This window comes from Herpailurus yagouaroundi, unplaced genomic scaffold (genome assembly GCF_014898765.1).
Source record: "Herpailurus yagouaroundi ecotype Mexico unplaced genomic scaffold, PumYag 160, whole genome shotgun sequence".
Classification (NCBI taxonomy): domain Eukaryota; kingdom Metazoa; phylum Chordata; class Mammalia; order Carnivora; family Felidae; genus Herpailurus; species Herpailurus yagouaroundi.
Window position 1 is genome coordinate 1,463,278 of NW_024412401.1, and position 25,721 is coordinate 1,488,998.

General features: G+C 36.9%; 1 protein-coding gene and 1 long non-coding RNA gene across 2 annotated transcripts; one reads left to right on the top strand and one right to left on the bottom strand.

Moving 5' to 3' along the window:
- Positions 1-1,573: 1,573 nt before the first annotated feature.
- On the bottom strand, positions 1,574-22,330 carry LOC121034464 (uncharacterized). Its single transcript, XR_005792440.1, has 3 exons — positions 22,224-22,330; positions 9,777-9,784; positions 1,574-1,585 (listed from the first exon to the last, which is right to left on the bottom strand). It is a non-coding gene; the product is annotated as an uncharacterized LOC121034464 (long non-coding RNA).
- On the top strand, positions 1,789-22,010 carry TYRP1 (tyrosinase related protein 1). Its single transcript, XM_040481237.1, has 8 exons — positions 1,789-1,892; positions 2,324-2,786; positions 3,891-4,213; positions 7,315-7,519; positions 11,387-11,554; positions 14,443-14,622; positions 19,347-19,493; positions 20,567-22,010. The coding sequence occupies exons 2-8, from the start codon at positions 2,402-2,404 to the stop codon at positions 20,770-20,772; spliced, it is 1,614 nt and encodes a 537-aa protein (XP_040337171.1). The 5' UTR covers positions 1,789-1,892; positions 2,324-2,401; the 3' UTR covers positions 20,773-22,010.
- Positions 22,331-25,721: the final 3,391 nt, after the last annotated feature.

A 25,721-nucleotide genomic window follows, 5' to 3' on the forward strand; every position in this document is an offset into this window, starting at 1 on the left:
AGAGCAGTGGTGATTGGGTATCAGTAGTAAAAGTTCTTTCACACTGCTAAGTGGAGAATAAAATCTTCCCTGGAGAATACATTCCTGTGTGGTGAAGCATGGAAGGTGAAGAGATAAATGAGGTCATGGCCACAGGGCAGGTGTGAGCTAAGGACGGCTTCCAATTAGACCCTGTCGGTCCAATTGATGAGCGCAGTCTCTGTGAAACAAAGAAGAAAAAACAATGACTTTGGCGTGTTGGTTTTTTCCTAAGCAATGGGCTGAACAGTGATTCCTTTTACTGAGATGTGAAAGACAGAGGAACACATTTTATAAATGTCTGATGAATCTCCTAGGCGTCTAAATGGACTTAGCGAGTAGGCAGTTAGATATAGAAGTCAGGACCTCTGGGGAGACAGTGTTATTAGAGCTACTGACTTGAGATTCTCTAGCCCATAGATGAATTCCACGTGGTAGGATGAGATCACCCTTAGCAGTGATCTCCAGGGTGGGATTCTCACAGTCTCCTAAGGGGTCCAGAAAGAAAATATCAGAACATCATTTTACATTTATTCTTATATTTAATTAATATTAGGTGATTTGATACAGATGCCCCCACATTGTGCCTACCAGTCAGTTATGTATCACACTGCACTCAGGGTACCCTGAGGTAACTGTAAAAATTATATAACAAAGAGGTGTAATGGGCAAAGCCTCATTTTTTTTTCTTTCAACGTAATATAACACACTGTGGTATACTTATATCTGCACACATGAATATATATATGAATATGGATGAATAACTTATGATATATGAATATGGATGAATAATTTAAAACTGTTTTAAAGAGTTTTTTAAAATACATATTTTATTTTGTAATAATTTTAGATATACAGAAAAGTTACACAGATGTTAACATCCATGCCTTTAGTACCTTTGTCAAAATGAAGAAACCCACCAATGTTACATTAATACTACCTTTATTCCAGAGAGAAAAATGATAATCTACTTTGATCCAGTAAGAGGTCGGACTAAAAAAAGCAAAATGACCAAAAAGACTATCTAAATATCATTTTATATGCGTTATTTTCCACAATTAAATTTGCCCTGAATGGATATGAAACCTTGAGATATCGATTAATGATTAATTAACACTATGGCGACATTTTAAAATTTAAAATTAGTGTGCCATTGGCACAAGGAAAGAAGAAGCCATTCAGCGGTCATCTTCTAAACAACAGAAGTAGTAGTGAGCCTGTGATGCTTGGCCACGTAGATGACACTACCCCAGTGGAGGTAAAGGAACTGGAGTACCCAACTCTCAACACCAGCGGGCGCCATGAAGGCCAATGCCATGTAACTCGGGGAAGTTGTATCTGATGGCTTTTCTACTTCAGTTATCCCCTATAGAAATTGTAAGAATGGCAACATCTGTTTTCAAGACCAAACACAACTCAAAGCTACCATCAGATACAAGTACTTGTCTAGCCCTTGTATCACTAAGAAAATGTAAGTAATCTCATTCATCTTCTAAAGATATGTCAAAGGAAAAAAAAAAAAAAGCACCTAAATCTCTACAAGGCAAACAAAAGCTCTCTAGTTTCTCTGACTTGTGTTCCAAATTAGTGCTTCTGACCTTTTCTTAAAACTTTAAGCATCACAAGGAAATCAGTGGGAAGGGAATCATGTGCTAACAAAGTACTTAAAGGGCAGAAAAACGCACTGAAGTGAAAGGGGATTAGTAAAGGGTGGGGAAGAGGACCAGCCCCTCCCAGTTTGGGTGAGCAGATTTGGGATTAGTTATCAAGCAGAAACTCACATGCAATTAACAGCTCTGACATCAGGGGACAAGCAAATATAAAACACTCAGCTCTGAGAGGGGTTCATCAGAGAACCCGCTCAGGAGTTTAAGGTACTGGAGGGAAGCTCTATGGGGAGCAGGTGGATGCCCGCCAAAACTCCATTAGGATGGGAGATTTTAAGTCACGGAAATTAACTAGCAGGAAATCTGCTTCCAATTCTTTCAGCTTCATGGCTAAATGTAATTAATGGCGATGACCTGCTAACGAATGCTTTGGATAAGAGACATCTATGATAAGTATTTTTTTTTCATAAATAGAAATTTAAAATAAAGAAAACTAAATGCTAGGGCAGGGGATTTAATTATGTAGTTATTATCCATGTCAAGTTTTTCCAGGTAAATTACTATTTTTACTATTTGCGAGAAATGTCATTTCACAGATATGAAAAGCATTTTGCGGGCGGCTGGGGAGGGCTCCTGCCTGTTTATAGCAGCACAAAAAGAAAACTTGCACTAATGCCATTTTGCTTTCTCCGTTTCAGCCTGATTTTTATGTGTTTCAGTCTCTACACAAAGGGCTGCAAACCAGAGATCTGTTCTTCACTCTTGCTTCGAGCAGAATGAAAGCCCATAAATTCCTCTCTCTGGGATACATCGTCTTGCCCCTGCTGTGTTCTCAACAGACCTGGGCTCAATTCCCAAGACAGTGTGCCACTGTTGAGGCTCTGAGAAATGGTGTGTGTTGCCCAGACCTGTCCCCACTGTCTGGGCCTGGGACTGACCGCTGTGGCTCCTCGTCAGGGCGGGGCAGGTGTGAGGCAGTGACTGCAGACTCACGACCCCACAGCCCCCATTACCCGCATGATGGCAGAGATGATCGGGAGGCTTGGCCCACGAGGTTCTTCAACAGGACATGCCGATGCAATGGCAATTTCTCAGGACACAACTGTGGGACTTGCCGTCCTGGATGGAAAGGAGCTGCCTGTGACCAGAGAGTTCTCATAGGTAAGTGGGGATCTGTGTGTATATACAGTTCTTCATGAGACTCTATGCATTTAATAGGAACCTAAATCAGTTGAGCTGGAAGCACATCTGAAAATCATACAACTCACTCTTCCCTCTTCACAGTTGAGGAAACTGAGGCTCAGAGAGGCTAATAAGTGTATTTAAAGAGTTGAGGTTAAGGCTCAGATCCTCTGACTGACAAGATCTCCTTCCAAAACATTTATGGAGCAACTGCTCCATGCAGGGAACCATGGTAGGTGTTCATGACTAGACCCTTCAGTGACTTCTCAAGGTAGTTATGTTAATTGTAGTAAGTGAGGTTCAGAAAGGTCAAATCCTTACAGCTGGTACTTGAAAAACCTCGAATTTGCCAGTGAGGTCAGTCTAGCTCTAAACCATGATCTACTTCTACTACACTTGCTAACCCACAAAGAAATTTCCCCTTGTGATGATCAAGTTCAGCCATTTCAGGTGACAAGCCTGGCCTTCACTCTACTAAATGGCAATAAATAATAAAGCTTTAAATAGTAAACCCAGCGATACATCGTTGTTTTCTATGTGCCAAGCATTGGGCCAAGGGTCTAACAGAATGTTTATTGAGTCTATTTTATGAGCCACGCTCTGATATAATTGCTTTTTATGTGTGTATTCTTTAACCTTTACGACTCTATGAGGCAGGTATTATTTTTATATACACCCTTTCAGATGAGAAGGTGAGACTTAGAAACACGTGTACAGAGTCACAGAGTAAGTCCCTGGTATTAACCACTATGCCATGTTTTTTACGAGGCTTATGATTTTGAAAAGATAGAAAGTTCCAGAAAAATATACCAATGATGAGCAGAAATAAATACGAGATCACAGAATCATAAAGTCCACAGTCATAATAACGAAAACTAATGAAAACCCTAGAGTAAGTTGGCAGGCAGGGGGCGGGGGAAGGCAGAAAACAGGCCTAAAGAAGAGATTCGGGTGAGGGGAATTTTAAAGGAGTATAAACTTATTTAAGCATATATGCAAATTACATTAATGGGTACATGGGACGCAGTGTTAAGACAATGCTCATGTGGCACATTTTCACGTTTGAATGTTGTATCCTTGAAGTCAGGAGAAATCTTCTGGACTTGAGTGCAGAAGAAAAGAACCACTTTGTCCAGGCCCTGCATCTGGCCAAGCGGACAATGCACCCTCAGTTTGTCATCGCCACCAGGAGATCAGAAGAAATATTGGGGCCAGATGGCAACACGCCACAATTTGAGAACATTTCCATTTACAACTACTTTGTTTGGACACACTACTATTCGGTTAAAAAGACTTTCCTTGGGCCGGGACAGGAAAGCTTTGGAGAAGTGGATTTCTCTCACGAGGGACCGGCTTTTCTCACATGGCACAGGTACCACCTTCTGCAACTGGAGAGAGACATGCAGGTATGTGTGACACGTTGCACTTTTCAGGTCCCCGACAGACAAGGTGGATCGTTTGGAAGCCGTTTTCATCCACTACGCTCTGAGTGATCGAAACATGTGATGGCAAAGCGATTTCATGATATTAATCTGTCTTTGACATTCTAAATTTCTCCCTATTAGTGAATTACTTACTCATTAATTAGTCTTCATCTTTTGTGAAGGGAAAAGAAAGTAATATCAATGGTGAGGGAGCCAGTTGAGACATCTCTAGGTGTGATGTAACGTGATGGACATATGCTGCAGCATAATTGAAAAAATGATCTTCATATAGCTTGCAACAAAAGAATCTCAGTTGATGGGCCGGCCTTCCCAAATGTAAATCGATACCCCCTCCTCCTGGTTTGGATAGAAAAAAAAAAAAAAAATTTGCATACAGTTCTCAGTCGACCAAGTCCCAAATATACACCTTGCTATGCCAGCAAATGATTCTGAGTTTATGGCACAAAATATAAATTATGAAAAACAATATCTTTTATATTGTCATATGTGGATTGAACTCTGTTTTGTTTCCATGCCTCCTACCTCAGAAACCTACTAAAAGTATCACACCATTCAGGTCTCATTTTTACTTAAAAGGCATCAACTTTGGGGGCATATAGTAGACCTCAGCCCAAACATAAGTATTTCCTGCTTATCTTTTAAGCGGAGAACCTCAAACCACATTAAAGTATGTTAACATAGATACTTTTTTATCATTTATTTTACCAATTGCTTTTCTTGAGAAGAGTATTGTAATTTTAAAATGAAATTTGAGGGACGCCTGGATGGCTCAGTTGGTTAAGTGTTTGCCTCTTGGTTTTGGCTTAGGTCATGATCTCAGCGTTCATGAGTTCAAGCCCCACATCAGGCTCTGTGCTGTCAGCACAGAGATTGCTTGAGATTCTCTCTCTCTCACCTCCCCCCCCACACACACACACTTGCTCTCTCTCTCTCTCTCTCTCTCTCACAAAATAAATAAACATTAAAAAATAAAATGAAATTTTAAATTACTAGATCTCAACTAGGAAATCCACAAAATGAACGTGTTTTCTAGGTAAATGGATTCCTTCCCTCAAATTAAAATATAAAAGTTAATCTAAAAATATCTGAGGGTAAAAAAGGTGTTTAGATTCATTTATTGATTTGCAGTATGCTTGTGTCCAGCACTATCACAAGAAAATAAATGGTGAGGCGAGAGAGAATTAATGCACTAAAATACAGAATAAAGCATTGGTATAGAAGTGGTCCATCCATATTCAGTTTGAGAGTGATTAAGTTAATTCATCTGATACTCTGAACTTCATATTTTATAGCTCTTATTACAAGTAAGACATTTAGTAGATTACGAGTAGATAAATCTGTCATTTGTAATCAACTCCAGATCTCCATGCCTCCAAGTCATTTTCTCATGGGCACACCAAAATGAAAGGGCAGGTGGAAAGTATCTAAAAGCTTCGATTTTGCCTGTGTAAACGTCAACCTCTATGCCTTATATTTTTAAAACCCAACAGCACAAGGGATCCAAGGAATTACAGTCTAAATGTAATGCACAGTTGAAATGCCACATGAATATTCTCCAACTCCCAAATGTCAATTCTCAACTACAAACTGACTCTTAATGATCCCTTGGAAGCTGTCACTAATTTTTGTGAACCAGATCAGTGGCTTCTAAACAAGGACTCTAAACCCCTGGAGATCAATAAAGGAGGATGCTTTGGAAAGCTTTTGGTCCTCTAAAATACCCTGGGGACCAGGAAATGCTTCCTAAAGGGTTTAAAGTGAAAAAGCAGAAATGTACTAAATGCTTAGGAGGTGAGGCACAATGATGGCAATCTCTACACTTAAATCTCACTCCCTAAATATAACTCCCCAAAGGTCTAAAGGAATGAGAACAAATACAATAAAAATATGTTTTAAGGAACTCAATAAAACAAGCATGTGATCTTGAGTCCATTACTTTTTCTTTTAAGGTTTTTGTTTGTTTGTTTTGTATTATTTTGTTTTTTGAGAGAGAAAGAGATCTCCACGTTGTCAGCGCAGAGCTGAAGTGGGGCTTGATCTTACGAACCGTGAAATCACGGCCTGAGCCAAGATCAAGAGTAGGACGCTTAAACCACTGAGCCACCTAGGCATCCCCTGAATCCAGTACTTTTAAAATTGTTGAGATCAGCTCTGAAAGGAAACTATGTCCCTGGTCTAAAGAACTGTGTGCACAAAGAAATACTCTGCTTCATTTCACATTTCCCGTTGGTACTAGTTTTTAAGCAGAAACCCAAGTCTTAACAGTTTAGATTCTGAAGCGGGGGTCTTTAAGTAAAACGCCTTCAGTATCCAGGCAGATACGGTGATGTGAAAGAGATTGTCTGTGTAGCCTGTGAAAAGTCGAATCCATATAGCTCATATTTGGAAAACCTGGGATTCACATGGGCTTCTTCCACTACCCTTGCTAACCCACAAATAAATTTTAAAAACCAGAATCTAAATGCCTGAAGTCATTCATGTTAAATGGAAAGAAAGAAAGAAAGAAAGAAAGAAAGAAAGAAAGAAAGAAAGAGAAAGAAAGAAAGAAAGAAAGAAAGAAAGAAAGAAAGAAAGAAAGAAAGAAAGAAAACAAAAAGCACTGCTCTACATAATATATTTAAAGACTGGATCTGGCTCCAGACCAAGACTCCATGATGCTTGAATTAGAGATATGAAAACAGGAGGTAAAATGTCAAGGAGCGAAAGCTATTATTGATATATATATATTTTTTTGGTATCACTAATAGAACTTGAATTACCTACCTGAAAAAAAAAAGGGGGGGGAGGAAGACTTCTTTCCCCAAAAATAGCATTTGTAGAAACTTCTGTATGATGAGTTGAGTTTCATTCTCTCTAGTGCCTCAATAACTCTTCATAGTATGTGATAAGCTTTGTTAAGTGAGATATTTAATTCCTCTGGCTACTCAGACACCACTGATACACTGACTGGTTCTAATTACCAAAAGAGAGTTGATAGAAACAGACAGCCAGGGAGAAAACCAAGCAAAGGGGGAGAATTTTAAACAAAAGCAGAGAACGCTAACAGAGTTTCTTTGATCTAGGAAATGTTGCAGGATCCTTCATTTTCTCTTCCTTACTGGAATTTTGCAACCGGGAAGAACATCTGTGACATTTGCACCGATGACCTCATGGGATCGAGAAGCAACTTTGACCCCACTCTTATAAGCCTGAACTCTGTCTTTTCTCAATGGCAAGTGGTCTGCGAGTCCTTGGAGGATTATGATACCCTGGGAACACTTTGTAATAGTAAGTTCCAAACCCATCTAGGATTCAGAATTCCCTATTACCTAAAGAGATTAAATGTGCTGTCTGAAAGCCCTCATTCTACTAAGGACTTCAGAATAAAATATTTTATTAGAGAGAATCGATGTACAGACGTTCATTGAACACCTACGCTACTCAAGGCACTCTATAAGGTTCCCGGGGGGAACAGAAAGTGTCTATACATTTTTACACTGCTTTTCTTGAGAAATTTGGCCAGTGCCTTGCTCACTCTCTTACTTTGGAAACGTATGGTTATATAAGATTAATCCTCTTAGCACATACAGCACTCCTGAGTAGTCATGTGTCTTGAGTTGAAATTTCAGAGCAAATTGTTTCCCTAGGAAACCTGAAATATGCCGAAAGAGTTTGAAGTGACCTGAGAGTAAAGTTCTAGTCAGAGGGTCAAAAGCAAAAGGTGATATGCAGGGTATCTTTAAGAAAAGGAAGATACCTTATGCAAGATGTCTTCCAGCTAACTGCTTTGCACCTCTGTCAAAGCGAACACAAAAAGGGAATGCTAAACCAGCTGTCCCGGCGTCCTTTCTCCAGTGATGTATAGGCCACTGCTGCCTTAGATCAAGGTTCTGTGATATGTGGATCTGTTCCTGAGTGTGTTGTTCTCTTCCTTGGGTCACATTATTACCTCTCTCTGTGGCACCAACACAAGGTCTTAATTATTAGTCACCTACCCCATCCACTTTTCTTCTTCAGGCATGTTTGGTTATTTTAAACTTGTTCTTCAATGTAAAAACTGGATTCATGGGAATTTATTTTGTTAACGTCTTCAAAATATATTTATTTCCATATATACTTTTCAGCTGAAAATATGAAATTCCTATATCAACCTTAAAAAAAAAAAGAATATCCTTCAAAAAGAATATTCTAAATAGAACAATTCAGTAGATTTTTTTCAGCATTACAAGAATTTTTAGCTGCATATAGGAAAAAGAGAAGTGATAGTGTATGGATTTTTTTTTTTCGGTTGAAGTTTAAAAATTAGAATAAATTTTGTATTTGTTTAGCAAGCTGAGTGAGTGATCCCACCTTGAAATGACGTTGAGAATCAATATATCTTTAGATACGAAAACATTAATCCCTTTCTGAGCAGGCTATTGTATTTTGTCCTAGGAATTTTTTTCCAGACCTTTTCTAACGATACTGGTGACTGGATGCCAAAATATATCACAGTTTAAGTGGGTAAATAAAATTATGGCAGAGGAGAGAAGATTCTATTTTCATCACTTGTTCTTGTCAAGAGGTCTCATAACCAAGACATGTAGTTTCATGAAAAATTGAAGATTGTGTATTTTAGGGAAACACATTTGAGGAATACTTCTTTTCTTAGTTCGTGATATAAACACCAAGAATTTTCTTTATTAGGCCAGTGAAAGATGAAAGGAAACTAACAGTTTATTGAACACGTACTACGTGCCTGATATGGTACCAAATGCTTTCATATATCTTATTTAATTATCCTAATTCCGTTCTTGGATGAAATTATCCATTCCTGTGGTTTCATTGACCATCTTTTACTGGACAGCCATGCACGTACATTTTTAGAACAAACCTTCCTTACATATCCCAATCCTGTATTTTCATGTGTTTGCTGCACAATGCCTCTCCAGCGTCCCATTAAAGCGCCAAACTTGGTACATTGCAAGAATGAGTTATTGACACCTAAGACTCTTCTAGCCACTAAAATATCATCTTGGATTCATCATATGAAGAATGTTGTTCCTTCTACGCAGTATTTCTTAAATCTATTTTCTCCTTCATACACTCAGAACTTTTCATTCATTCCTGCATGGAAACTCCACAGGACTCCAATCCATATGAGGTTAAATCAGGTGCATTGGCAGAGGCTGTCCATGTGCAAACAAATCTAAAAAGACCCAGGTTAAATTTAACGCGTTTAAACTAGTTTCTTTACTATCAGAATTTTCCACTGTGAAACTCCATGAGGGCAGATTAGGGTGTGATGTTTTCAAAACCCATGTAATCTATCGTGTTTTTCTTGGAATGTATTGATAGCTCCTGAACAATAATCCTTAAAACACAAGCTTGGATTGAGAGTTTTAGCCGGTGGAGTCTGAAAGTTTTAATAATAATGCATACCTAAAACAGTGTGCTATCTCCTTCCCAACCTCAAGAGTGGCATATGTTTTATTTTTATATTATATAAAGTTGCTATGCTAATTCATCAGGTACTAATCGTTACGTTAATTATAAACATTACAACATAGTAAGCTTTATGAATGAGGTAAAATGAATACAAATTGAGATTGTAATATCACCTCTCCCACCCCAGTGGATTATTCTGCATATCCTCTTAGGACACACACATGCTTCTCTCGAGATCATTGGAACAGAAAACCCAAAATATTCCTAACCGATCTCCTCTTTTCCCACCTACCTAAGACTTCTCTTCATTTCCTATTGAATTAAACATAATTTCTCCACAATATGAATCTGGTCTAGCTTTACATTGTTCCCACCGTCCCTTATCCTCTTGCATTGTCCTGTACTCCAGGCAAGCTATTCCCCAACCAGCCCTCTTTGCAGCCCAAACGGTCTTTCCATATATCAACATACACCAGACAACTATTTAGCATCTACTATTTGCCAGGCCCTGTACCAAGATTAAGGGATATACTGGTGAGCGAGAATAGAAAAAGTTCTTGTTCTGAGGGAGCTTATCTCATAGATAGGAGAAGGCATATCATCGTTCTTATTACCTCTGTCGAAAATGTTTGACTTGTAACATTTCCCCTATTTACCCTGAAAATTCTTCTCAGAGAATCAGGGTTCTTTGCAATCTCTCTCTCTCTCTCTCTCCTCTCTCTCTCTCACATTCATTTGTTTTTGAGAGACAGAGCACAAGTGGTGGGGGGCGGGGCACAAAGAGAGAGGGAGACACAGAATCAGAAGCAGGTTCCAGGCTCTGAGCTGTCAGCACAGAACCCAATGCAGAGCTTGAACCCATGAACCATGAGATGATGACCTAAACCGAAGTCAGTTGCTTAACCAATTGAGCCACCAAGGCGCTCCTGCAAATCTCTTTTCTTCAATGACATCTTTCTGAAACCACACACCTGGAAAGGATTGATATTCTTTCTCAATCTCTGTCTTTCTGTCTCTCCCCTTCTCCTTTCCACTCTCCCTCTTCCTCTTTCTCTCCTTCCCTCCCTTCCTTCTTCCTTCTCTCCCTCCCTCCCTCAAGGCACCCATTCTATTATCCCTAGTATCACAGCTCTTTGCTTGCCTGTTTGTCTTAGTGCCTTTTAACAAGTGCCTTTTAACAAGTTTAATTATTTCTCACATTAATTGCTGAAAAAATATGTATGGATTGAAATATAGACCAGTTCCCAAAGAAATTGTAGATTGTTTTTCTTTATTTCTCTGAAGGCTTGAAACAAACAGTAATTGAATATGAAATTTCACACGTGTGAAATATAGATTTAGTGTGGGAGTTAGGTTTATGAGACTATTTTGGCAAAATTCAATTTCCCATGGACTTTTGATGTTAATATATTTTCAGTAATAAATTTTCAGTAATCAGTATACGTTGATTAAACAAATAACAGGACCTCCATCTGTTATTGTGATCATTTTTTTCTTCCAATGATTTTATGTATCACACATCTAACTCTGTTCACAGACATATCACAATGATATGAATGTGATAACTTAAATCTTCTCACTGTAATGCCCCTAAGTCTGCCTTTTGAAAATGTTCTCTTCTACCAGGGAGAACCTAGCTTTCAGTGATCATGCTCTACATAAAAATGGAAGAGCAAAGAGATCTGTAAATATTCTGTAAGTGTTCCTATACCCTGTATTTTTTTCCAGGCACTGAGGGGGGGCCAATTAGGAGAAATCCAGCTGGAAATGTGGCGAGGCCAATGGTACAACGTCTTCCTGAACCACAGGATGTCGCCCAGTGTTTGGAAGTTGGTTTATTTGACACCCCTCCTTTTTATTCCAATTCTACAAACAGTTTCCGAAATACAGTAGAAGGTAAGTAAAAGAAGTCAGTGCTTTGATTTTATCTAGTTGTCACAGTAAACTGAACTATTCACATTCAGGTCTCCTTGAAACATCTTTGGAAGCCATATTGATCTTATGAATTTATAGGAATGTTGCCTCCTATGATGATGTAGTCACAATTCCCTGCTCAAAAAAGAACTTCTTAAAGAAAAGTGTCAGGCCATGCAACTCTTTTAAATTATCATAGTAGAATCCTTGGGAAATTAGTCTTCAATCTCTAAAATACCTGAAAAGTATTAACTCAAATCTGTGAGGTGGCTAATCATTATAACTCTATCAAATTCTGGTAGAGGCAAATAATTTTCAAGACTTTGAGAGCCTAATTTTTTTTTCTTAAAAAATACCAATAAAGTTTCTAAACAATTAGTTGACATCCAATAATGCCTGGCTGGGCCATATATTTCATTTAGGTTTGTATTATCCTATGAATGTTTTTAAGGACTATAAAAATTCAAACTACTATCTAATGATATTTAATGTGATCCTCCTCATTTCATTCAAAGTATTTTAAAGGTGAGGAAACTAAAGACCAAAGAAGTGAAATGAATTTCCCAAGATAGTTTGTAACAGAACACAATTTCAAATCAAAATTTTTTAAGTCCATTGTCTTTATACAACACATTTTAATATCTCTAAATCATCACCGATACATATTTAAAGTTTTGAAACAACAGAATCACATTTAACATAAACTTCTTATTGTCACAATGTACATTAAATATAGCATTAAACATGTTAGGCTCCTCCCCCTGAGGAAAAAAAAAATAGGAACAGATCTCTCTGTCTCCATGATCTGAGATACTTGACATAGAAATCTAATCATTATTTTCCTTTCTCTCCCCTATTATCATCAAAACTGGATGCCATTCTATTCTGTCTTTATGTTAATATTAATAACTAAATATGAATGCACTGATTTGGAGATTATTCAATAAATAATCACTATGTTTTGACTAAACTGGTGTATATAAACTAAGGCCATAACCATTATATCCTTTTTTTTAATTTACTTTTTAAATTTCAAGTTAGTTAACACATAATGCAGTTTTGGCTTCAGTAGGACACAGTGATTCATCACTTCCATATAATACCCAGTGCTCACCCCAACAAGTGCCCTCCTTAATGCCCATCACCAATTTGGCACAGGCGCCCCCCCCCCCACCTCCCCTCCAGCAACCCTCAGTTTGTTCTCTGAATTTAAGAGTCTCTTATGATTTGCCTCCCTCTCTGTTTTTATCTTATTTTTCCTTCCCTTCCCCTATGTTCTTCTGTTGTGTTTCTTATTAAATTCCACATATGAGTGAAGTCATATGATATTTGTCTTTCTCTGACTGATTTATTTCGCTCAGCATAATACATCTAGTTCCATCCGCGTTGTTGCAAATGGCAAGAGTTCATTCTTTTTGATCACTGTGTAATATTCCAGTGTGTGTGTGTGTATGTGTGTGTGTATATGTGTGCACACATACACATATATATATACCACATCTTCTTTATACATTCATCAGTCAATGGACGTTTGGGCTCTTTCCATAATCTGGCTATTGGCCATAAGCACTAATTTCTACAAGAATATGTAGGTTGCATCTTAATGATGACCAATCAAAGGACAAATTATACTGATTTCCTGACAGAAGGTCTGAAAGGACCAGTGCCAACCAACATGCCGTGTACGTTGCAGTCTTTAAACATTTCGTAAATAAAAAAAATAATAATGGAATAAATGTATACAAAATGACTAAATAAATGAGTGTAATTGTACAAATGGGTTAATATATTTTATCATCTTTAAAAAACAAAAAAACAAAACAAACAAACAAACAAACAAAAAAAAAAAACACAGCTCCACACCCAGTGTGGAGCTCAATGCAGGGCTTAAACTCACGATCCTGAGATCAAGACCTGAGCTGAGATCAAGAGTCAGACACTCAGCTGATTGACCCAGGCACCCTTGGGTTAATGTGTTTTAAATTCTAATTTTATTTAATAATATGTAATATTTCCCTGTTCTTCCACCTCTGATTCTTAAAGCCAACCAGGTACACTTATAACTCCATCCTGCATCACAGACCCTCCGTTTTTGTGATCTATCCTTACCTTCTGCCTAATATATATACCTAATAAATATCATTTGGAAATATATATGGGAAATATATACAATATATAATATGGGAGACATACAGTATAAGAAATACATAATACATGAAATGTAGGAAATATACATATTATATAGGGATATCATATACATCATATAGAATATGGGAAATAGAGGATACATAGGAAATTATTAAATATTATATAAATGTTTTGACAATAGGCTTTCCAGATGTTCAAAACTAGTACAGACATGATAAGCATGCTCTGGGAAATTGTGACTTTTCCACAAACATAAGATAACTTTCCCGAAATAAACATGGTGACAGTGAAAAGGAATGAGGTAGGAAACTGAAGTAATATCTGGCAATTTAAGGTCCAGGACAATCAGAGTGATGTCCTCCCAACTGTGTTAGTTTTTAGGAGAAGGAGATTTCCACTGTCTTTATTTCCACTGAACCAATGTTTGCCTTGTCAAAATAGAGTGCTCTATATACTTTGGCTGGCATCTTTGCAGGTCATTATTTTTAACCTTGAGGCTACATTTAGAATGTCGTGCCACTGGCTTAAAGCTAACCTAGCTCTGGGTATAGCAAGAAATGTCACCAACCATAGGTACGGAGAAGCAATGCTATTATATCAGGGCAAAAATTGGCCTGACAAACTGCGGAGAAACTGTTTCCCGATATAATCGCTGCTGGTGATTTGAAAAGCAAGATATTGGCAATGGTTTTCATTCTTCTCACCCCTCTTTTTATATCTAGGTTACAGCGATCCCACAGGAAAGTATGACCCTGCTATTCGAAGCCTTCACAATTTGGCTCATCTATTCCTGAATGGAACAGGGGGACAAACCCATTTATCTCCAAACGATCCTATTTTTGTCCTCCTGCACACTTTCACTGACGCGGTCTTTGATGAATGGCTGAGGAGATATAATGCTGGTGAGACATTCTCCTATGCTTTTTTGCGGGCTCAGCAAGGAGACCGTTCAGGTGGTATGGTGATCACTATACACTACGCACTTAACACATGTGAACTACACTTCAAAATAAGGAGAAAAGAGCTGTGATATCTAGCTGTTTCCACATGTCCCAAACGACTTTGAAAATGCAGATAAAAAGTTATAAAAATAGTTACGAGACAGTATTATATTATTATCAGAGTAAGCACGTAATCCCTTCTCATTTTTTAGTTTGAAAAGATGACTGTCATGTTTCCCAAATTTTTCTTCCTTGTAGCTTCCAATGAACATTTGCATGTCTTTTTCTGTCTTTTTTTTTTTTTTTTTTTTTTGGAACATTCTCGTGAATAAAAAAAAATTTCACTGATCTCTTCTTCGATACCTAAAAGACAGAAAAAATTATGCTCATAATCCACAGTTTTGATTTTTATTACTGCTGGCCTCTTACAAATGGAAATTCTCTTCAACTTGAAAAGTTAGTGTTGGTTTTTATAGAGAGCACAGCATAGAAAATCTTTTTCAACTTCATTTTAATGGGTTTTTAAAAATATTATTTAGAAGGCCACTTTCTCTTCACTTCTACTCGGCTGAGAGGCTCAAGTCACTTTGCAAACAATGAAGTACTTCTATTTGTTAAAGCATCATACATGTTCATACTTCAAAAGTTTGTAAATTTTGGCTTCTGTGCCTTTACTTTATCCCGCACATAAACATAATATTGGGTATCTATTGACTTATCTACCCAATTCAGCCAGTCTCTTATTTCTTGGTGTGTATGTACAGGAGAAGCCTCTAATCCAACCTGATTACGACCATTCACAGATACGTTGGTCAAAATCATATGTTCCATCAGAAAATCATTCAAGAAACAAATAACTCACATATAACTATTCACTCATCCATCTGCTATGAATTCACTAATTGGAGTGCCACCTTATTTCATATGTATTCACAAGCATACCTACAGTCATAATGAATTATCTACAATTTACAATGTCTGTTTCTTTAACGAGAAACAAGAAATTAACAACCCTTGAGATGCAATCTGAGTCCAGTATGCGTCTAGATTTTCATAATGACTACCTTATGTTTACAATCCGATCGCTCACTTCTAATTCTTTACCAATATCTCAGGCATTCTCCTTTAGCCAACCTTTCTTAGACATTCGTACATTTAACATAAAACAACATCCCTCTCCTTTAGAAATCATAATTATCGTTTTGCATATGTTTAGCTATATTACTTCTTATGACAATAGCAAGTCAAGTGGAGGTCATAGGTTTAGGAATGAACAAAAACTTGTTAAACACGCACTTCTCAGAACTAGGCAACAATGCACAAGCTGTAGTTATTCAGACATTCACAAGGCCATGGCTGTTAGTAAGTTGTTCTTACTTAGGACTTAAGAAGTAAAAGGAGGTGGAGAATCTTGGGTAATCTGGAGCTTTCTTTCAACTATGCAAACAAGTATTCCTTTGCCTTACATATCCTGATTGAAAAGATCATTATTTGACATCTATAACAAGTTGTTAAAGGTCATCGATGAATCAGATAAATACCTTTGTTATTTTCTCCCCACTTCCTTTGCTTGTACTATATAAATTGCATAATAGCTCTCAGTTACTTGGATAGTAGTAGAGGGAAAAGTACCATGAGCAAAAAGTAGGGAGCCTAAAGCATATTTTTGACAAAATGTGGCCATAAAAATATAAGACAAGTTAATGTAAACACTTACAAATTGCAGGAACACTGAACACTAACGATTAACCTTCTGCTTAAATATTCCATGTCCCTGCAAATGTCCCTTGGAAAAACAATGTCATAGAACGACGACATAGGAAGAAAATAAAAAGATTAGAAAAATGTCTAAAATGATGCATACAGCAGAAGTCTTTGTTCCAAATAAGTCTATGAGTGGAGGATGGAATTAGTTTTCAAAATGTATTGAAAGGTTTTATAATAAGGAAGTATCTTCAAAAATCATAGGATTATAAAATTATTAGGGTCCGAATGGAATAAGAATTGCATTTTACAGCTGAAGGAAATGAGAGTCATCGCATATAATGTGATGTCTCGTTAGACGTGAGGTGGTGTAATATAGAGCACGCAAACTTTATTCAATATGATGTTAAGTTTTATTCACTAACATTTTGTATCCATGTGCACATTTAATTCAATTTTCTATTTTTCCCAAATGCGAGTCATGTGAATGAAGTTTTATATATAGCACTAAATATAGTGAGCTTTACAGAAGAAGCAGTGTATACGTTTCGCAGACCAGACCCTACTTATCCTGCCCTGAGAGAAATGAACTAATTACGCACACACTCAAAGCCTTTCACAAACAGTATCTGATTCCATATCTTTGCTCTTATGGATAATGCTGCAGTGAACATGGGTGCAAATATCTCTTCGAGATACTGATTTCATGTCTTTTAGAGATATACCCAGAAGTGGGATTGCTGGATCATATGGTAGTTCTATTTTTTAATTTTTTGAGGAACATCCGTACTGTTTCCATACTGGCTGCACCAATTCCCACCAACAGGGCACAACAGCTCTCTTCTCTCCACGCTTTTCCCAACGCTTGTAATCTCTTTTCTTTTTGACCACAGCCATCCTTACAGGTGTGAGGTAATCTCTCAGGATGGTTCTAATTGGCATTTCCTAATTAGTGATATTGAATACCTTTTCACGGACCAGGTGGCCATTTGTAAATCATCATGTCATATACCTTAAATACATAAAATTTTTGTCAATTGTACCTCAGTAAAGCTGGAAAATAATACTATTTGAGTGCCTACCATTTCCTACATAGTATTTTAGGTACCGGAAATACAGTAGCGTACAAAACACACAAAAATATTTTCCCTCCTGGAACTCCCCTAGTTGTTGGTTGAAATGGCAGGAAAAATAAGTAAATAAATATAAAGTATGTTAGATGGGAGAAAGTGTTTGCAAGCTAAGAAAATCAGGAAAGGGGATGGTGAATACTACATAAATACATGGAGGAAAATCGTCCTGGGATGAACAAAGGAACCCACTGTGGCCAGAGCAGAGCAGAGAGTGGGGAGAAAATGGTGGGAAATAACAAGTCAGAGAGGTAACAGGGGCAAGATCCTGAAGGCTGTTGGCTATAACACTGAGTTGGGAAGGGTCTTGCATAGGGAAGTTTCATGACGATTCTACTGTTCTTGTTTGCTATTTTCACAATTATTCCTCCATTCAGTTGAATCGATGTAACTTTATCACCACGCTGATGCTGAATGGGATTGAGGCTGTTCGAGTCAGGCTGTAGTGGAAAGGTGAAATAGAAAGTTAAAAAAAAAAAAAGTTTATCTACATTATTAACTTTAATAAATAATTAACGAGAATACACCAAAACGTGGATTCCTTGGGCCAGGCGTTCTGTCTGTTCTGTGCAGTGCTGTAGCCTCCATGCCGAGACCAGTGTCTTACGTTAGTAAGAGCTCAACAGATTTGAAGCAATAAATATTAAATTAGCATGAATACATAGTAAATCTAAAGTCGCAAAAATACAAACACTACATGCCATGCTATGATCAGTTGTTTTACAAAGTAGACGCTAAAATACTTTTCTGTGCTTCCCAGGATCACAGGGACTGTCCAGGTGATATATTTCTTGCAAACAGAAAATGTAATACTCCACTAACTTTCTCACATATTCTAGCTCTTCTACATAGTTGTCCACTTGTGTCCAGCCCAAGCCCGATTCCAACTCTGGTTTTGTGATATCCCACCTCATTTAGTTGTATCAACATAAATGTAGAACAACAATAATAGAAAAGAACAATCTTGGGTTGTCGGTTGAGCATCCGACTGCGGCTCAGGTCATGATCTCACAGTCCATGAGTTCCAGCCCCGCCTCTGGCTCTGTGCTGACAGCTCAGAGCCTGGAGCCTGCTTCGGGTGATGTGTCTCCCTCTCTCTCTCTCACCCTCCCTGCTTATGCTCTGTCTCTGTCAAAAATGAATAAACATTTTTAAAAAATTAAAAAAAAAAACAATCTTCTGCCACAAAGAACCTATCACTCTTTTTATCCCTGATGACAGAAACTCACTAATAATATAAATGCCTGTAACTTGTATTTAAGTTGAAAGAGGAGAAGTGGCAGGAAGGAAATAATATCCCAGGAACTTGATTTAAAAATTTAAGTGTTTTTTCTAACAGAGTAAAATATAGGGGATAAGTTCATATTTATATCTCGGGAAGTAAACAGAAAAAAAATGAAGAATACTAAACAGAAATATTCATATTCAAGGACAAACCTCCATTAGATATGGCACCTCTCAAATTTATAGATGAAGCTTCAGCAAACTACATGTCCATCTTTTTTTTAGCCTTGAAAGAGAAGTTTAGTGAATTTTTTTCAAATAAGTTTCTGTAATTTAAAAGTAAAACAACTAATGAGCAACATAGATGATAAAATACTAAAACTTCCCTGCTTTTAAACGTTCTTGATCTATTGGATGTTATGTTCAAAACATTTGAACTCTGTTTTATGCAATATTCCCTGTTCTGCTATATACAGTAAAACTATTTTTATGTCTTTATCCAGTAAAAAATTAAAAAAAAAACATTTTTATGTTATCCTAGAATATTTTAGGTCACCTTCAGGACATAATAATCTATTAATACTAACTTTATTATGTTATTAACAAGATGTCTTTGGCATATTTTAGATGTATCCACATTTCCATTGGAAAATGCCCCAATTGGACATAATAGGCAATACAATATGGTACCATTCTGGCCTCCAGTTACCAACATAGAAATGTTTGTTACTGCTCCAGACAATCTGGGATATACTTATGAAGTTCAATGGCCAAGTGAGTATTGAAAATGTATCTTTTCTGTGGAAATTACCAAAACTACATTTGCTACCTCTCAAGGTAATCACAGTATTCTGAGGCCTATATTTTCCACTCAGATTTAGAAGGTTTTATTTGGATTTTTATTTTGGGATAAAGAGATTGAATGTAACATTTGTTGAGAGCCCACTCTGATCTGGAATTAAGCTGATTCTATAGCATACTATCTCATTGAATCCATACAACCCTCTGAGCTAAGTGTTGTAATCCTCATTTTACAAATAAGGAAGATGAGGCTAGCTATGATCAGCTGAGAAAGGGTAATTGTCACAGGTCATATTTCTAGTAGGCAGAGATAATGAGTTACGAGCTTAAGTTCATGTAATACGTCCCAATTTTTCTACTACATAATGGTGCCTTCGTATCTTTATTCTAAAAAGAAAAAATGGAGTGAGATACTCTGTGCTGCTTTTTCTGAGATTTTGAAATTCAAACATTCTTATTTTCTTTTCAATCCCTTCCCAACAAAGGCAGCAGGGTATAGTGAAGAGCACAGCATGTGGGTTTTGAAAGACTTGGGCCCCTAAACCAACTCTGGCACCTACTGGCCAAGTGACCTTGGACAAGTGGCTCAAACTCTATGGCATCATTTTCTCACCTTTAGAACAGAAATAATAATAGCTATCCCAATAGGGTCCACTTAGTAGGAGAAATTTGGTAAGTGCCTTCAACATGACAGGTGTTATCATCAGCAATGTGGACAATAAAAAAGTTCTATATAGGGGCACCTGGGTGGCTTAGTTGGTTAAGCGTCTAATTCTTGATTTCAGCTCAGGTCATGATCTCAGGAACTGAGAGATTGAGCCCTGCAGGCTCTGTGCTGACAGCACAGAGCCTGCTTGGGATTCTCTCTCTCTCTCTCTCTCTCTCTCTCTCTCTCTCTCTCTCAAAATAAATAAATAAATAAACTTAAAAAATTACATATGAAGATTTCGGTAAAATGCCTGCCACAATGCCTAAGTTTAGGGTAGCTGGTTTTTGGTGGCAACTATTATACTGTTTATTTTTTGTTCTCCTTTTGTTTTTCACAGGTCGGAATTTTAGTATTTCTGAACTTGTTACTATAGGAGTAGTTGCTGCTTTATCCCTGGTCGCGGTCATTTTTGCGGGTGCTTCTTGTATGATTCGTGCCAGAAGCAACATGGATGAAGCACATCAGCCTCTTCTCACTGATCAATATCAACACTATGCTGAAGAATATGAAAAAATGCACAATCCTAATCAGTCTATGGTCTAATGACAAATGACCAATTCTCTGATACATTAGCATCACAAGAACACCTGGTTGAAACATAACAGATGAAATTACTTTATGTTCTTTTCCTCCATTACTTTCTTTCTTATGCACGCCCATGTTGGAATTAGAGCTCTACATATTATTTGCTAGAGCACAGAGAGTCACAGTCTTTTTAATACATTCTTTTTTCCAACTCTATTTCAAATGGTAGGTTGTATGTTAACAAACTAGAATTTAAATAAAAACTTGAAACATTAAAAAAATAAAAAAATAAAATAAAACAAAACAAAACAAAACAAAATAAAATGGTAGGTTGCAGGCATATACCCCTGTCCTCTAGCCCTAATTCCCAACCCTAACCCTAACCCTCTGGAGAGGTCTCTGAACTGCAAAATACCAGACACATATACTAACCCTAACCCTGAATCTGAGAATGTGGCTTACTGAACACATGATAAGAAACGCTGAGAAACAGCCTAGTTACCCTGGAGAAGACTCCAAATACTTAAGAATTGGTGGGATTTCTGGAAATTGGTGTTGAAGGTAGAGATTTAAAAAAAGAGTGAAGGAAAATAAAATGGTAGTTTGCACCAACTCTATGATATTTAAGCAGAGAATGTGAAGATTTGGGCGTGTTTTAAAGACCAACTATATGACAATGTAAATAAGCTGTTGTGCTTTGTTTATGTATAAAGAAAAATCATAATAGTAAATCTCTGATTAAAATACATCAGTAGGCATCTCTACAATGTGAAAATGCAAACACATTTCCGTTCACTGACATCGAACAATGGATATATAGGAAGCCACATTTATTAATTAAAATCCATTATGTGGAGCTACAAATGGGATCCCAATTGTTTTTCAGACTAAAATTCCCCTTGGGCACCAAAGTTTAGTTTAGTTTAAGGTTTAGTCTGAGGTTCAACGTCGCAAAAAAATCCTGATCTTTGTCACACTCCATAGAGGTAAAGACGTCACTTTGTTTAAAAAACAGTTGATACTCTATTTGCCACCATGTTCTACCTGTCAATGGACTGGAAGCCAACAACCCATTCATACATTTCATGTCCCCATTCCTCTTCCAATATCTTAGTGACCCAAAGCAAGGCATAAAGTGGAGAATACGCAATACCGTGCTCTACAAACACCATTCAATTCATTGTGTTTCAAGTAGCCTTCTCGTATCACTTATCGGTCTTTCATATGTTTTGAAAATAAAATAATAATAATATTATGTCATCAGTTGTGTGAGGCTTTCATGATGCAGTTGTGTGAGGCTGTCATTAATTTTTCTTCTGCCTATCTTGTAACCTAAAATATTTTTACTGTTTTTGATCTTGGGTTACTAAAATAATATTCTCAATGAAGAACTTGAAAGGCTGGTCACTGGGAACAAACATTTTTGGCAAAATCGGTGAAAAAAAATATGAACAATAGTAATTATACACTATAGAAAGTGGGGAGTCTGATATTCCCAACTCAAAAAATAAGATTAAAGTTATGTACACAATTGGTTATGGGTTTCCCCATATTAATCAATCTTAAGGCTATGAACACAAGAAAAACAGACAAAATGTGTTAGTAAAAGAGAATGCATATAATAATAGTATCTTTTTAACTTTCAAATACCATTCCTGAATTGATTTTTTACTACATTTCATTAAAATATTATATACTCGGGGCGCCTGGGTGGCTCAGTCAGTTGGGCGTCTGACTTCGGCTCAGGTCATGATCTCACGGTTTGTGGGTTCGAGCCCCGCATCGGGCTCTGTGCTGACAGCTCAGAGCCTGGAGCCTGTTTCGGATTCTGTGTCTCCCTCTCTCTCTGACCCTCCCCCGTTCATGCTCTGTCTCTCTCTGTCCCAAAAATAAATAAACATTAAAAAAAATTTTTTTAAATAAATAAAATATTATATACTCATTGCTTTTCAGATATATTATTATATAATGTAAGATTGATTTAAACATTAATAAAACTAAGTCTGCCACATCATATTTTGGGAGATTTACTAAGTACTCATTGCATAAATGTTTATTTCTTTACTGATATTTATTTATTTATTTTTATTTGAGATCGTGTATAAGTGGGGCAGAGGGAGAGAGAAACACAGAGAGAGAGATTCTTGAGCAGGCTGCACGCTCAGCATGGAGCCTAATACTGGGTTTGGCCCTATGACCCCGGGATCATGATCTGAGCTGAAATCAAGAGTAGGACGCTCAACCAATTGAGCCACCCAGTTGCTCCTTGTAAACATTTACTAAGCACACCTAGATTTCAGACATACTCCAAAACTGTGGAATTGGGGAAGGGAAGGGAAGGAATAGAAAACTGAGATGGTCATTTTTGACTTGGCCTGCAAAGAATGCTAATGGATTTACCAAACACAAGAGTAGAGAAGGGCACTCCATACAGAAATGACAGCAGGGACAAAGTAGCAGAAGTTTAAGTGACATGGAACATTCAAAAACATAAAGTAGGTCAGTGTGGTTAGAGCATAGAGCAATATGGATGCTACATCACCTTTTTATGGAGAGGAGTAGAAAGATAAATCAGGAATAAAATCAGAGTGTCCTATATGCAATCCTAAGAAATCTGGAGTTCATTCTACAGGTAAGAGGGAGCAGGAAAGACAATAAAGTATGTTTTACAAAGATAATAATGATGATGTTTGTAAATAATGTCTATTAAGAATAATTTGGAATGGTTAAAATAGAAGCTAAGAGACTAGCTAATATCAAATAGTTCATGGGACAGAGGAGGAAAAAACTTAATTATAAGAGAACCCATTATATTATAAATGTATCTTTCATTATTTCTCCCTAAACATGTTGCTTTATTTTTCTTGTACTCAAGGACTTCTGTTTAGTTTGTGTGTGTGTGTGTGTGTGTATACATATATATATGTGTGTGTGTGTGTGTGTATACATATATATACACATAGATATATATGTATACAATAAATATATGTATATTTTATATACATAGTTATGTATATGTATATATATTTTAGTTTAGTATATATGTATATATATGTATATGTATATATATATATGTGTGTGTGTGTGTGTGTATATATATATGTGTGTGTGTGTGTGTGTGTGTGTGTGTGTGTATCTTGATCAGGTGACCATTACTCTTCCTGTAATATATCATATTATTCACTTCAAATAATAGTCATTTGCAATCTTGGATATTTTCTACTGTTCTCAGTCCTTCATTTCCCTTATAAAACGTAGTCAATGAAGTTATTATGCCCTTACTGGAAAGCATATTTCACACCACTTAAACAGATTCTGTCTTGGTGCAGAGACTCCCATTATATACCAGTGCCACCAACTGAGCTAAGCATTATAGTCTCAACAGAGTAAGAATGCCCAATTGAACATTCCTATACAATCAAAAATGTAAAGCTATTGTTTTTGTGCCCCTCTGAAGTTACATACTGTCTTCATCCCCAGACGCAAATTTCAGACACAGTGCCTACTGACAGCTACGTGTAATCTTTAAAATTGGATGCAGGGGAAAAGACTTGGACTTTTAAAATATCTGTTTCAACATTAGGTTATAAGACAGTTGTGCTAAGTTCAGCCCATGAGTACACAGCTATGTTATGTATTTTGTCCTTAGCCTAGTCAAAATTTTTATTAACCAACCAACCGATGGAACATCATGTTGGGCTGAGAGAGCTAATATGAAATAGAAAAAGAACAACAACAAAAAATAAATATATTAACAAACCAAGAACAGGACCTGATATAAAAGAGATACAATTTTAATAGGAAAAGTGCAAAATCCAGTACTTCTAAAGCACAAGTGCAAAATTAAAGGATGAAGGAAGACAGGAACTGTCAGTATTCTTTACAAAATAACCAGGAGCTTTTAGTGTATTTCAAATTCAATAGAAAACATATTCAAATTCAATATTTAGGGCAATGAGACCAAAATAGAGACAAAATGCTATGCTATGAAAGTGGGGGGAAGTAGTGTGCAGATATTGATATATTGTACTTCATTAATACAGAAACAGAAATCTGTAGTGTTAAGAATCACATCTGGAGTATTTATTTAACTTTAGAGCAACTGTTTAAGGGAAACATTGACACACTGTTGCTTATTCATCTTCCATGTGATACAATGATACAATTACAGGCCTAAGAGAGAAACTTTGAAGTCACGCTTAAATTCTACCATCTATCTCAATCTTCATATCCAATTAATTACTAATTTTGTTAATACAGTCAATATGCATTGACCACCGTATCCTGAGCACTAAACCCATGATCTACAGTAGTGGTTCTCAATTGGAAGGCTATTTACCCCCAGGAGTTCTTTGGGGCTGGGATTGCTACTGGTATCTATTGGGTCAACCCAAGGGTGCTGCAAAACATCATACATTGCCAACACGTTGAAAAATTAATCAATCCCAATGTCAGTAGTGCTGAGGTCAAGAAAATGTGATCTAGAACTACAAGGATAAACAAGTTTCACAGTGTCCCTGACTTCGTAGAGCTTAGTACTTGATGGGAAAGAAGGACAAAACCAATGTACTTTGTTAGGAATACATTATTTCCTCACAAAATAAATTTAAAAGATACAGAGTTCAAGGTAGTTAAGCACAATGGTACTTTCAAGGACTCAAGCTCTTTCTATCTTTTTCCCATTACATTTGGTATGTGGTCTCCATCATTTTATTTATACTGTTGGGGCTGCAATATGGATGTTGCATCACCAGGTTTTGTATCTACTCCACACAGAAATTTTCCATTTGTTCAAAAGTGGATATCCACCCAAGAATTATGCCTATATCTCATTAGAAGTTTATTACATGGAAAGGGAGTATAGAAAATTAATGGTCTTTTTGTTTTTAAAGTTTATTTATTTATTTTGAGAGAGAATGGATGTGTGAAGGAGAGGAGAGAGAGAGAGAGGGCGAGAAAACCCCAAG

Coding starts and splice junctions, on each gene's coding strand:
- TYRP1 (XM_040481237.1), top strand. CDS start 2,402: ATGAAAGCCCATAAATTCCTCTCTCTGGGATACATCGTCTTGCCCCTG. Junction 2,787..3,890: donor TGACCAGAGAGTTCTCATAG/GTAAGTGGGGAT, acceptor GTATCCTTGAAG/TCAGGAGAAATCTTCTGGAC. Junction 11,555..14,442: donor TTTCCGAAATACAGTAGAAG/GTAAGTAAAAGA, acceptor TTTTATATCTAG/GTTACAGCGATCCCACAGGA.